Raw genomic sequence first — 13,755 nt, forward strand, 5'->3', positions numbered from 1 at the left:
GAGGCGGTCAAGGAAAAAAGTTTATTGTAACACAGACAGCAGAAGTTTAATCCGAACACAATTCTCCTGTGCCTTGAGAAGCAGAACATCAAAGGAGCCAATGTTGCAATGAAAGCCTAGGTTGTAGACATATAGAGAGACATAGGAATATATCTTATATATACATCACCTAGAAATAGGTAACAGCTCACAAGTGAAGACAAGGTACAGATAATTTCATTAGTGCTCAGGGGAACCAGTCACAGTGATGGAGAAGACTGTGGTAGCAGGAGGAAGATAAAAATGACAGGCTATTTCAACCATTCTGATGCTGAGCCAACCCTCTCATTCCCATTATGCAGGGAACTGAGCAAAGATTTTTAGTTTAGACTGAGGAAGAAAAAAAAAGTAGGTCTGACCTACGGAGAGGAATCCAGGTTATCAGCATTAAAGTAAGCTATTGGATGCACTTGGGGAGAAGTGAAGTGACAATGAAAGAGTTTTAGGTGATTCCCACAAAAAAGCATGTAGTCAGCATAAATATAATACTTCATTTAGGAGAGCTAAAAGACAAGAATAACAAAACCCACAGGAACCATTGGACAGCAAGATTTATCTCTGTCAGCATCATGTATATGAATAAAGGAAAGCAAAAAGAGGCTATTAAAATTCATATAGATATCATTCTCCAAAAATTTTGGGAGTCTTAAATTTCTCTTGGAGCTGTGGTAGAGGTAACTCATAATGCAGAAAAACAACTTGTGATCCGGTAACAGAGAAGCAAAGACAACCTATGGCTTTGGCTAGTGAGCATAGCAAACCAAATGCTTCAGAGGTAGATTTTGAGTTTGTTTTTTCTAGTTTCATTTTTAAGAACATAACTATAAGTTTAACCAGTACCTAAAAGATTGAGGCCCCAGTGAGGGGCCTCAGCTTCAACAGACTAAAAAGAAAGTGATTATGAATGCAAAGTAGATTGTGCTTACACCTCCTGCCCTGCCCTTAGGACAGGGGCTCTGTCATACATAAAAGCAACAAGCAAAGTCTCCCTTATCTGTAATTAGGGTTGACAAAATACTAATATACATCTGACATCATAAGCACCCGATGCTATGAGAAGATTAGGTATTTCTGTTTGAAGTACACAGAACTGTCCCAAGTTTTACACTTTGGAAGGGATCCCAAAACCATTAGGATCAAAAACTGAACATGTTTAAATAAATATACTCAAGCATTTGCCAGCAAAAGCAATAAACTCTTTTTATGGTTCCCTCAGGGAATGGGGGACATAATCAAGTATTAAGTATCACCGAGATATCTGCGCTGACATTTCTCTGTTTCATGCAGGCACATGTATAAACAGAGTATACTGCAATTATATTTTGTTACTGCAGCTTAACAAGCAGGTCATCATTAGAAAATCACTCACTAGTTCTTCAGTCATGCAGTGCTGAGGAAAAGATTAATTTTATGTCCATGAATGTCTGTAAAAGATCATCAGGAAGAGAGTAAGTGTGTGTGTGTCTGTATGTGTATGCACAAACTGCTATAACACATACAAACATGGCTGGAAAAGGTTAAGTTTCTAGATGTAAAAAATGAACTTCATAAACAATTTTTTGCCAAGTCAGACATACTGCTGTGCAGAGATCAAAAGCAAGATTAGGCTGAAACAGGGTACTGACACTCTGTTGCCTACGTAAAAGTCTATTCCAGCATGAAGGTTACTTCACTCACACCATCATATCTTCAAAATGCAGTGAATCATTCTTGGAAGAAGGTGAATAAATAGTGTCTGGTGGGAATACATTCCCTGCAAGACACTAGTATTGAAGATAGGTATGACAAAACCACATCGTTTATGCTGTGCAGCAATACAAAGACAACTGTCAAAGTAAAAGATTCAAGACAAACTGAACAAGCAGAAGTGTGCACTTCAATTTTGTGAGCCAGGAAAGGATGCTACAGCTAACCCTGCCAGACACGTCTGTGGAAGGTCACTTACAGTCAGCTTCCTTGGCGCTTAATACAGAGGAAATATCAAAGACAACCCAGGAGAAACAATCAGGTGTCACTTCCATGACAGATATAAGCCTTTACACCAGTTTTCTTCCTCCAGGTATGTTCCAGACATGGCAGAACTGCAGTGTACCCAGTGATGCCAACTCCATGCACTGGTTCACATCTCCTGTAAATGCTATTTCCACCTAGGTGCCATATCCCTCCCAACTAGCCAGGGAGTCCTCTGTGTTTGCCAGTTCAAACTCCTCTATGGAGTCAAACTTCTAAAGGCTACTTCGAAAGCATAAATTACATAGCAAAACTAAAAGACAGTTGAAATAAGTTCGTGTTTCAGGCCATGAATAACAAGTTCAAATATGGCATCTAGTAGCAAACACAAATACAGCATGAATTGTATTCTCTCTCAACCACTTAAAGCTATCAACTTCATTGCAGACAAGTAAATATAGTATCAGTGAGACAGAGCCTACGTAGGTCTTTGGTAAATTGCCATTACATCAAAAAGCCAACGCAGATCACTCAAAGATTCCCAGACAAAGCCTCTACTTCTCCAAATGTAATTCTTTTTAATACTTCATGATATATAAAAGAGTAGAGCTTCTAGTTCACCTACAAAAACAGCCAGATCCTAAGACTGCAAATAAGTGTGCTGGGTGTACAGGGAATGTAAATACATGATGTCCATCCTCAGCAGAGTTTTGGATGGGACAAGCATGACTTGTATGTTCAGGAAAGACCATAATGCAAGTACTCAAACTGCAGCAGAGCAAAGATTCTATGGCTAAAACTAACAATTTGCTCACTAAGAAGGCAATTTAAGGAAGAAGAGTCAAGTTGTCTCATGGATAAGGGGACTCTTCTCAGGAGAAAGGTCATTACACAATCAGTAAGCACAATGAAGACTGACATGAAAGGCTGAGAAATAGAAAGGATTATGCACCAATAAAACAACAGCAGAACAGCATATGGCACGTTAAATGCAGATCCCCTTTCACCACTGAAGGACTCGATATCAATTGTCAAGTGTGTGGTAGTGGGGAAATAATTTCCTAGAATTAGAGTGGAAGCAGATAGTATCCATCCTTATGGATTCAGAGTATAAATCAAAAACTAGACATATCTTTGTAGGACACTTCATATTTTTAAACTATCATCAGTTATAACATCTTTCTATTAGTATCTCATATTCAGAGCAGTGGCAAAGGTTAACAGCAGTTTTCATATTTAATCCAATTCTTGAATTAATGGGACAGCATCCGAGCCTCAGAAGCAATATCTCCACTCACAGTGTGTTGGCACTGATCACGGACATGGTGTGTCAGCTGCAGAGCTGGCACAGTGAACAATTTCACATGTAAGGGACACCAAGCAACACAAGCGGCTTTCTCTTTAACTAGCTACCTATAGCAAGAGTTGCAGGTGCACACACTATGAATCCACAAACAGCCAACACATTGAAGACTGTCATCTTATGCACAGACAAGCTAATTGCATTTTAGAATGCATTTATACCATGCTCCTTTGTTTCCATCCTTTTTTTATTAAGAATAGTCCCACAACCTCATAATGAAAGAGCAGGAGAACATGTCAAACCCACTTAAAAAAAAAAAAAACATCTCCTCAGTCCTAACTTATTTTTTTAAGCATAAGTGAGAAGTGAAGACAACTACGGAGACACATGGCATTCTGAATAAGCAGACCAGTCTATTTAAACATTTCCACAAAGCCATCACACCAAGGTATCCATCCATCAGCCCCACAGCTCTGCTGTTCAAACTTCCCCCTGCAAGGGGCTTACAAGGTAACAGAGGAAGAATTAGAAATACACTCATAATGTGTACTTAAAGTTTGCAATGGGTGTTTTGGTGGCCTCAGCTGTCTTTAAAACCATTTACTACAGATCGATTTCAACAAGGCAGAGGCATTTTGAAAAAAACCTACAAGTGAAGAAAGGGGCAGCTGTGGAAAAGTAGCCTGGACTACAGCAGACCTGCAAGTCCCCCCAGCACGGCATTAGGGCCAGGACCCTCCAGTGGCAGCAGAGCTACCCCATTGCTGAGTAATCAAAGGCAGCAGAGTAGCCAAGCCCATGGACACTCCTGGCAGCAGTGCTGCACCCATAAGAGCTCTGTCAGGATAGGAGTGCAATCTTTCTCCATCCATCACCCACACATAACATCTGTATCAAGAAATGCAGAGCTTAAACCCAGCCTTTGAAAAGGAATATGAAATATCAAAGCCAGGAAGAATGTACAGAAACCACACACCACCCCTGGCTAAGAGCACAGTTCATCTTCTTAACTCTAATTTAGATGGAGCCTTCAATTATTTCTCCCCAATAAAAAAACCCAGCTTCTACCAACATAGCTTTCAAGGGCCTTTAGGTGCTTTTAAAGCAAAGTGAATCGTCTGATTTCAGGGCACAGGAAAAAACCCAAACAGTTTCATACAATTTCTCTTCTCTCTTCACACTCAGTTAATTGCTGGCTGAAGTGCTTTTTAACTGGAGAAAAAAAGCAGTGTGTTTTAGCCAAATTACCTACCTCTGGTAGGCACAGAAAAGATCTGAACTGCTGAGAATCTCTGTGTATTCTTTACAACACTAGTAACATAAATACCCTTCAACATAAATACCCTTCTAAAAAAAAAAAATAATTGCTTGTATCACATCCTTTCAATGTAGACATCACTTGTTCTAAAGCAAGGGGAGAAAGGCTATATTCAGTATTAAACGGGATAAAGCTTTAATCCTGAGTCACAAATAAGAACTCTCTGTTGGGGAAAAAAAAAATCTACAAGCTGATATTTCTGGCTGTCAGTGTGGAAAAAACAGACTTGAGTTGAATACTGAGGCTGTCTCCTGAACATACAGGGACAATTCAGCAGCTCAGTGCTGGACTCTCAGCAGTCAGCAGGTGAGCAAGGAGAGAACATCCATGGTATACAACACCTGTTAGAAATTTAATAGGAACTGCAAAATATTGTTACTTCTGGCCCCTAAGAGGCCAAGATACATAGTTCTGGACTGCAGAATGTGTCCTATAACTTTACTTTTTTTTTTTTTTAAATGATGTCTGATCTGTGGTTCCCACTTCAGACTTCTGGTTTCTAAACCAGTGCAGGGTGAAACTGCCACTGCTACCTAATGAAGAGAATGATTGTTCAGATAGCAGCGGAATGATGTCCCTACCAAGGGAAAGGTTTCACCTAATTGTCTAAGATGTTTTCTTGAACTACTCTACAGAGTCAGTTGGTAAGGGGAGGCCAATTTTCAGAAGGAAGGAAAGGGGGAAAGGGCTACTATGCACCCACGAAGTGAGGTTTGTGGGTACTGAGGATACAAGAGGATCATAACTATCTGAACCACAACACTTTTCTGTCACAGGGAATTGAGCCTTTCCATCACTGCTTCCAGACCTATTTGTATGCAGAAAACCATCCTGGCTTGGAGGCAAGGCCAGTCACCCAAGAGTCTGGGCAAGTCAGAGGCAAGGCTTACGCCTGTTTCCAGTTGTGCTGGGAGCAGCAGAAGTGTAGAGTTCCACCTCTGTTAGTGAGCCCAGGACATGCAGTACTTTAGAAAGGTGTTTCACAGGTTGCACTGGTGCACCTAAACACTGCCCAGGACTGGTTGTTCAGCTGACCCAGGAGAACTTCCTGTTGTGTGCGTAATTGCTTTGAGTGAAGGCAGTTTGAGTGTTAAGATGCACTAGTCTTTCTATACCACAGGAAGTGAGAAAGGTCTATTAAAGACACTACAAGAGACGACACAGCTATAACCACTTCAACACAACCTTTTTTTAATTAAATATCAGAAAAAACAGTATCTGAATTGTTCATTGTGTTTGAATGAACAATTACTGTTTGTTACAGAAAATTCACAATGCAGTACTGTAAAATCCAGAGACAAGATTACACACCAGTTGCTACATAGATTTTTATTAACACAGCCATGGAAATGCTCCCTATCACCTTTCTATGACCATCTATAAAACAAAGGCCTACTTTACCAAACAAAAAGGAGACAGCTGAAAACCCAGGCCTGACCTCTCCCATTCATCCTCTTCTAAAAACATGGAGCCCCAATGACTCAGTAAAGAAGCACTGAGATCGGGACACCATCAGCATCTTGTTTTCAGTTTTCTCATCTGCACCAAAAGCAGAAGCGACTCGAGCAGCTGCATCCCAGTTCAGTCCTTGTGTTCTTTCAGGAAGATTCATCAGAGGATCTGTTTAGAGACATATTGCTATTGTAAAGTAGCAAAGAAAAATTTGAAGTAGTTGCAAAAGAAAGCTTCTGAAGTGGACAAAGGAAAACCTCAAGCTCCTACAGGGCCCAGACAAGTGCAACACTAACCTGTCATGGAACCACCTCACTGACAACAAACTTGTGCTCTAGACATCATCTTACCTCCACTCAGCTCAGCACACTCCAACCAACGCAACCAGTCAGTGAGCACTCACACAGGGCCAGAAGGCAGGCAGACATGTGAGTTCTGCTATATTACAGAACTGGCATCTGTTCATGCTAACTTTCCAATTCAGATGAGAATTACGGTATATGCAGAGGAACACCTTTCCCTCTTCAGCCTCTGTCTGTTTCCTACAATCACGTGGTGCTGCAGAGCAGTAGCAGCTTCAACAGCCAGGTATCTCACCAAAGGCTTCCTCACACAAAAGGAATGTACATGTCCACTTCTCTCTTCTTTGGTTCATGCCAGTGATCAGAGGGTATTCTGGTGCTGATTTGATAGAACGTCTCAAAGATGAAGTTCACAAACATAAAAATTAACTAATTCATCTTAATTGCTATTAAAACCACTGCCCTTGCTAAAAACCCACAACTAAACAAAAAAAACCCAAACCCACAAAAACGCCGACAAAACAAAGAAACCCAAAATCACTGCTTTGTGGACTACAGATGAATTGTACTCCAAAGATACTTCAGAAACATCAGCAATTTATAAGTTATCCATCTACCCCAGCTGAAGAGCAAATCTGAAATATATGTAGGTTAATAAGAGATATAAGCAGCATTTCTTCAAATTCTCTCACAAGATAAATTAATAATTTTTCCATCCAGTCACAGGCCATAAAGCAAGCTTACAGGAAAGATTGGTATTACTATTAAAACATCCTGAGCAGTCAAAAAATTGAGCAAGAGTCACTTTGAAAGCCCGTAACAAAGTGATTTAAAATAATTTTCAGGAAGAACAAGCAGGTTGCCAGAGAAAGGATAATGTCCTCAAAACTGGGTGCTCAGTTATGATCCTAAATCTAGTATTAGGAGGCTTATGTCAAAGTGGCTTATTAAATACCAACACGGACATGATTTTATTGGCAGTGGAGATGTGTTAGGTCATTTCTAGCATGTGTAGATATCAGAATGGTAACAGAGCACTGCAGCCAGATGAGCTAAAAATAGATCTTTTCAGTATCTACTACTCTATGGATACAGAAACTTAGTCTGATACAGAGTATTCCAGAACAATGTTTTTATCCTGAACATTCACAGCTTATCTCATTTCTGATCCACACTAGGTAATTGAAGTATTATATGCCTCTTCATACGTTGTTTTCCTTTCTCTGTACCCAAATCTGGTTTGCTTTTACTTTTATCTGCAGTGCTAGGACATGTAGTCCCCAGACAGTTCCAGAACAACCCCACAGTCAAGAAAGTACCTGATAGGACTTACACCTGTGCTGATGCATGAGTGGCCAGTGTACCTAAATTATCACTTCTGAAAAGAGACAAACTAATTGCATAATGGGAGTGATACCACTGAATCTGCTGGGAAACATCTACATACCCAGACAGTTGCTTCCTGAGGAGCAGGGGTGCAGGGAAGCCACCATCAGTTCCCACCCTTAAGCTCTACCCTGAGCTCTCGTCTTGCATGGTCCATGTACTATTGCTCCCTACTAAATGGCAATGCTTCTCAGCAGAGAATGAAGAAACCTGCCAAACAAAGTTGCCACTGAACCTATTCTGGAAAAACACATCTCGGAATACTTTATCCTCGGACTAACCCAAATAAAAGCAAGCATCATGATCATTATCACAAGTTGAAATACATGTGCCAGCAAAGCCTCAATTCCTTAGTTGCTCTATTGTAGATTAGTGTCAGGTTGGGTTGTGTTGGGATTTTTTTGATTGCTCCATAATGGCTTGCATTAGCAATACTGTTGCTGGAGCAGCTGCCATTTGTAAGTATTTAACTTCAACCCAGCAACAGCCTTATTACAGTTTCAAGACTTGAATTAAATTGTATTTAGCACTTTATAAGCTAAATAAATACTTGTGTTTTTAGAACTTCAAACTCTTTGGTTGAAATATTGAGTTATGATTTTGTGTTCAAGACAGACATGATCAAACATATGCACTTCAAATACATACATACTTTTTAGAAGTGCAATTCTCAGTTACCAAATTATTAGCAAAATAGAAACCCATCTATCAGTTTAACCACTGTCCTTTAAGTAGACAAGGAAGGAAAAGGAGAAACTCTTATTTGAAGAATTAAGCCTGATTACCAGAAGTATACCAGAAAGTTACTGTGACACTATGTTGTTTTCCTTGCCCTACAGAAAGTCTGCAAAATGCTTAAGTGAAACTAGGTCTCAGCAGAGCTTTGCCAGCATGTTGCTAACCATATTAGAAAGGAACTGAACTTACTAAACATGTTTCCTAGTATGTTTGCTACAACGAGGCAAGAGTCGGTTTGTTTAGGAGGGAGAAGACCATGTATTTTGATATGCTAAAGGGACTCAGAGGGTGAGCGCATTGGGGAATGATTTATGAAAAAAAAATTACTTTTGGCACACGAAGAACATAGAATGGTTTGAGCCAATCATTCTTTTGGCAATGCTGTCAGTGGGGCAGAAAGAGCTATAGCACAGTGACTTTCCTAAGACACAACTTGGACACTTTTACGTCACATTGGAAACTTAACACCCATTTCACAGATCAGGAAATATATGTTAGAGTAAACTAATTTGAGTTTAATGGGAGGCAGAAGCTCTCCAGTTGAACAATTTCTCACTTCCCACACAGCTCATCAAAACACGTACCCAAATGCCCTTGATGCCCTGGTACTTGTATTGCATGCATTAGCACTCCCACATACACAAGATTTCCACCATAAACTAAGCCACTGAAACGATCACGAAACATAAAGCAACTTTCTGAAGGTGCTAAAAACGAGGTAATATCTAAACCACATCTTCAATACCACCTTACCCTGCCTCTTTTCCAATCAGCATACAGACAATTAATCTACCGTCTCCTGAGCACTATTCACCTGCTAAGCAGGTGAATAATGCCTCTGCATAGCTTACTTATATACCGAGTTGTTAATTTGTCGGTCTTCAGCAACGAGCACATGTGAAGTACACAGCAATGCAGCAAAGAGATCAGTGACTAAGAGCAAATTGGGATGATTTAAGAGAAGCATCACCAGAGGAAAATTCCACTGCTTTGCAAGCAGTCACATAGCCCTCAAGAGCAGCAGTACTCATCGGGGAGGAAACACTTCACTTTCCTCATCCCCTCGAGTGCTGAATTTCTCATCTGTGGTTACCACAATATACTCATCCCGACCAACATGGGCCAGGTGTTTCACACGGTTCAGCAGGAACCGATTCCGCTCACGAAGGAGAAGAAGTGCCCCCGGCGCTTATGGCAGTAGCCAATCACGAGCAGACAAATCATTTTTTAAATGGATGGCTGCTCCTCATCGCGACCGATTATGCTCTGCGTAGCAAACTGCGCACCAAATACAACCGTTCGAGTTCCCGGCGGAGCGATAGCTCCACGTCCCCGGTGCGGGCTCACCTGCCGCCCTCTGCGCCAGCAATTCACAGCACCAGAGAGACCAAATCAGCACCGTGAACATTAACCAGCCAAGCCCGGATTCTCCGGACCATCAGCCCCACAAACGCAGGGAGGAAACACAGCTTCTGCTGAGGAGTTTACTTTCCCTTTGCTCACATCCACCAAGAAAAGGGGGCTGGAGAGGGGAAACAACTCAGCACAGCTCTCCTTCCACCAGGAGGGCTCGGGATGAGCCGCGGGCGCTGTCAGGGTGCGTGGTGTCACTGCGGTCAGTCGGTGTCCGCAAACACGGGCCACCGGTGAGACCAGCGCGCCAACAGCCAGGGAGCAAATCCCGGAGCCTAAACACGCTCCTTTTCTCGTGTTGCGGCCGCAGCACGGCGAGGGCATCGGGATGGCGATTTCCAAAGTCATCACCGCGATGACCTGCACGTCCCGGTGCTCCACATTGCTGAAAGTACGGCCGGCGAGCTGCCTGTCTGCGGCGGGAAGGGTCACTGGAACGCTGTCCCCGCCAGCACGGCCACGGCGGTGGGACGCACCTTCCCGCAGGACATCGCTCCGCTGCCGTACGGGAGGTAGTCTCCTTCTGTCCCAGGAAAGGCGGGGGCGAGGGGAGGGTACCCAGGAGCAGCGGCGGCGGCGGTCGGGCTCTGCGGCAGCGGGGCTGCCCCTGCCCGGGGCTCGGCCTAGCCGTGTGCTGCCGCCCGCCCGCCGCGGGCTCGGCGCTCCTCCGGCGGGGCACAGCGGCCCGCCGCCGCCCCCCGCCCCTCCCGGCACCTGCCGCGGGTGACTCCGCGGGCTGAGGCGCAGGTGGTGCCGAGGCCCCCGCGGGACTCACCGTAGATCATGGCCAGGCCGGTCTCGTGGAGGAAGCGGACGCGGCGGTGCTTGAAGAGCCAGATGGTGAGGATGGTGAGGGTGAGCAGCAGAATGAAGGTGAGCAAGCTCACGCTGTCCTGCCGGTGGCTCTCCTCCGCCTCCTTCTCGGTGGCGAGCTCCTCCATGGCGCTGCTGCTGCGGCCGCTCCGCTCCGCCGCCCGCAGCCCGCCGGCCGCCAGCAGGAGCAGCGGGAGCAGTGGCAGCCGGCGGCGCAGGGGCACAGCCATGGCTGCGGGAGGGAGGGATGCCGCGGCTCTCCGCTCCACTCCCGCGGCAGCGGCCCGCGGGCACTGCCCACTGCCCGCCTGGCGGGGGAGGGAAAGGACGGCGGGAGGGAGCGGCCCCGGCGCGCAGAAACCCGCCCGCCACCGCCTCCCCCGGCCCCTTAAAGGCGCAGCCCCGCCGGTGCTCGCCTCGGCCGGGCAGCGAAGGCTCGTCTCCCGTGAGGGCGCAGTGTCTTCCTTTCCTCCTTCCACCGTGTCCGGCCCGGCTGCCCCCGCCCGGCAGAGGTGCAAGGACGGCTGAGGACCGGCCCGCGCCGCCGCGGGGTTGGTTCTGCTTCGCTAGTCCCAAGTGCCGCCTCGGTGTCGCGGGCAGCGCGGCAGTCCCGGTCCCGGTGCCGGTGCCACTCTCCCTGCGGCGCAGAGCGAGCCGGTGGTCAGCTGTTACAGCGGTGCGGTGTTGGAAATCATCACCCCAGAAGCCACCCTGTCCCTGTCTGGGCCCGGGCTGGGCCAGGGGCTGGTGGTCTCCGTGAGACCTGGAAAGGAAAAGGCACCGTCGTTTCTTTTTTTTTTTTTTTTCTTTCTCTCTCTTCTCTCTCTTTCTCGCCTCTTTCACCTCTTTCTCTCTCTCTTTTATTTTTTTGTTTTCTTTCTAATAAGACACAGGAAAACTTACTAAAAACAAATTGTTAACTTGGAGGTTTCCATCCAAATACATCCTACTGGAGATTTGCTTCTAGGAAGCAAGACAATTGTAGGAAATTAATAGATAGCTAGTCAGTACTTTTAATTTGACATTTTTTTGCTGAAAAGAAAAAGAGTATATCCTTACTACTTTAAACTCGAGTTAGGGGAAGGAAAGAAAAGCTGCTTTTTGCAAGCAACCCAAAATCAGCATCTTCTTTAGCTTTTTTTCTTAAATGAATCACAACCCCTTTAAAAGATGGAATTCTAAGTGATGAAGATGTTTACCTTTACAGAAATACAAAACACTGTAGAACTCGGTTTTGTGTTCTCTTTTGGAGTTTTTTGGTTTTTTGGTTTGGGGGTTGTTTTGTTTGTTTGTTTTAATCACCTTCAGCAGGAGGGTGCTTTCCATTTGGCTGCCAGGGGAATTCCCTCACAGCTTCCAGTGGTGGTGTAAGCAGTGCTGACATTTCTGCTCATGTGACATTTCTTCCAGAGCTATTTTCAATCATAACTTCTAACATGTATTTTAGCCATTGTTTCGCATAAGAAGAAAGCACAATACCTTAGGCCACATCTTTAATTAGTTACATGCCAGGTCTTATCTCCTTTAGGGATGTACTCTTTCTTAACATTGTTGCCATGTTTCTGCGGTTATTTGTCGGGCTGCTCTAGATACAAGAGTCTTTTCTCCTGCTAGTGGATCTGGAATTGTCTTGTGATATATATTATTCTTTGGGAGGCTCCATTTTATGAATATTTCAAGATTACAGCTATGTAAATCCACATTTCTATTTATATGTAGTTCATTTAAATATGGTATTTATGCAAACTCTCCTCAACAACCATGGAAATCTATTGTAATCATGTGCAATTATCTTTAAATATTTGATTGTGCAGGGCTGAAAGTTTACATTGACAGTGCTGTCATTTGTAAACCTCTTAGAGATGAAAAGCAGTAATTTGCCCTGAAGACCTAGCTCCTAAACCTATGTGAACCATTAAAAATTTCTGCCTCAAGACTGCCTTATGTTAAATCTCACATTCAAAATTAACATTTCTGATGTAATAAATTAACATTTCTGGTGTAATGAGAGCATTGTACAGCTAAATCTTTACTGCGTGTCTTTAGGATATACAACCTACATACAATATAATGTATATTTTTAGGATATAACCACATACAGGCTTCATAGCAGACTACAGGTATGCAATACCATGCTAAGTATGTGTGATGCCAATAAGGTTGTAAAATAAAAAGCTAAATGACAATAACAGGCTCTCTTCTGTGGATCTGCTTTGGGGTTTTTTTTATGTGCTGCATAGTGCCAGGCAAAGTCTGTCACTAAGTGGTAGCTCTTTTCAAGAAGACAATTTCCATGTATATTGTAATTTCATCCACCTCTCATCTGAGCTGCAGTCAGGGTCTTAAGTTACTTTCTGCAAAGTCTTCCACCAGTAAGCTGTGTTTTATTCCTCGACATTCACATAGTTGGCTAAATACTATGCCTCTGGCTCTCCAGGCAACGGTGAGAAATGTTCAGGTAATTCTTTTAATACTTGAGTATAATATTCCATTTTGGGGGTTTTTTTTGGGTGATTTTTTTTTTCAGCTGACCTGTGCTGTTTGTGGAGAAAACCATTCATCCACAGTTTAGTATGTCAGTGCTACCATCAGCTCAAGCTTTGAACTTCCACATTCACATTTACCAGGTGTTTTCACTACTGCCTTGTCCCTGTAGCCTTTGCACAGGTATCACCTTATCCTAGGAATCTGTCTCCAAATACCTTTACCAAATTAAAAAAGTAGTGTTCACCACTGTTGTGTTCAAAATCAAATGCAACTTATCCTTTCTCTGGACTGTGTGGATGTAACTAAATCCCATATGGAAAATGGTGATGGAAGCATGATTGTTTCTGTCTGTGTAGAGCATCAAAGTTTAATAGTTATGTAATTGAGTTCTCCTCAACTCAGTGTGTTCTGTCTAACATGTTGCCAGGGAACTTGATATGCACATTATATTTGGTTCATGCAGACCAAAGTTTGCTGTCTCTTTACACTTATGGATTGGTATCATGATGCACGAATACTTAAACTGATATACTTAAACTGGATCATCCAGAGTG

General features: G+C 43.5%; 1 protein-coding gene across 2 annotated transcripts in view; it reads right to left on the minus strand.

The window, feature by feature from the left end:
• The window catches only part of SLC9A7 (solute carrier family 9 member A7), a 71,014-nt gene extending 60,059 nt beyond the window's left edge, over window positions 1–10,955 (minus strand). For both annotated transcript variants that reach the window (XM_032680660.1, XM_032680659.1), the window contains exon 1: window positions 10,677–10,955. In XM_032680660.1, coding sequence (XP_032536551.1) covers window positions 10,677–10,944 — 268 coding nt within the window. In that variant the 5' untranslated portion in view covers window positions 10,945–10,955. The remainder of the gene's footprint in view (window positions 1–10,676) is intronic.
• Window positions 10,956–13,755: the final 2,800 nt, after the last annotated feature.

The sequence above is a fragment of the Chiroxiphia lanceolata genome, chromosome 2, assembly GCF_009829145.1.
Source record: "Chiroxiphia lanceolata isolate bChiLan1 chromosome 2, bChiLan1.pri, whole genome shotgun sequence".
In the NCBI taxonomy this organism is placed as follows: domain Eukaryota; kingdom Metazoa; phylum Chordata; class Aves; order Passeriformes; family Pipridae; genus Chiroxiphia; species Chiroxiphia lanceolata.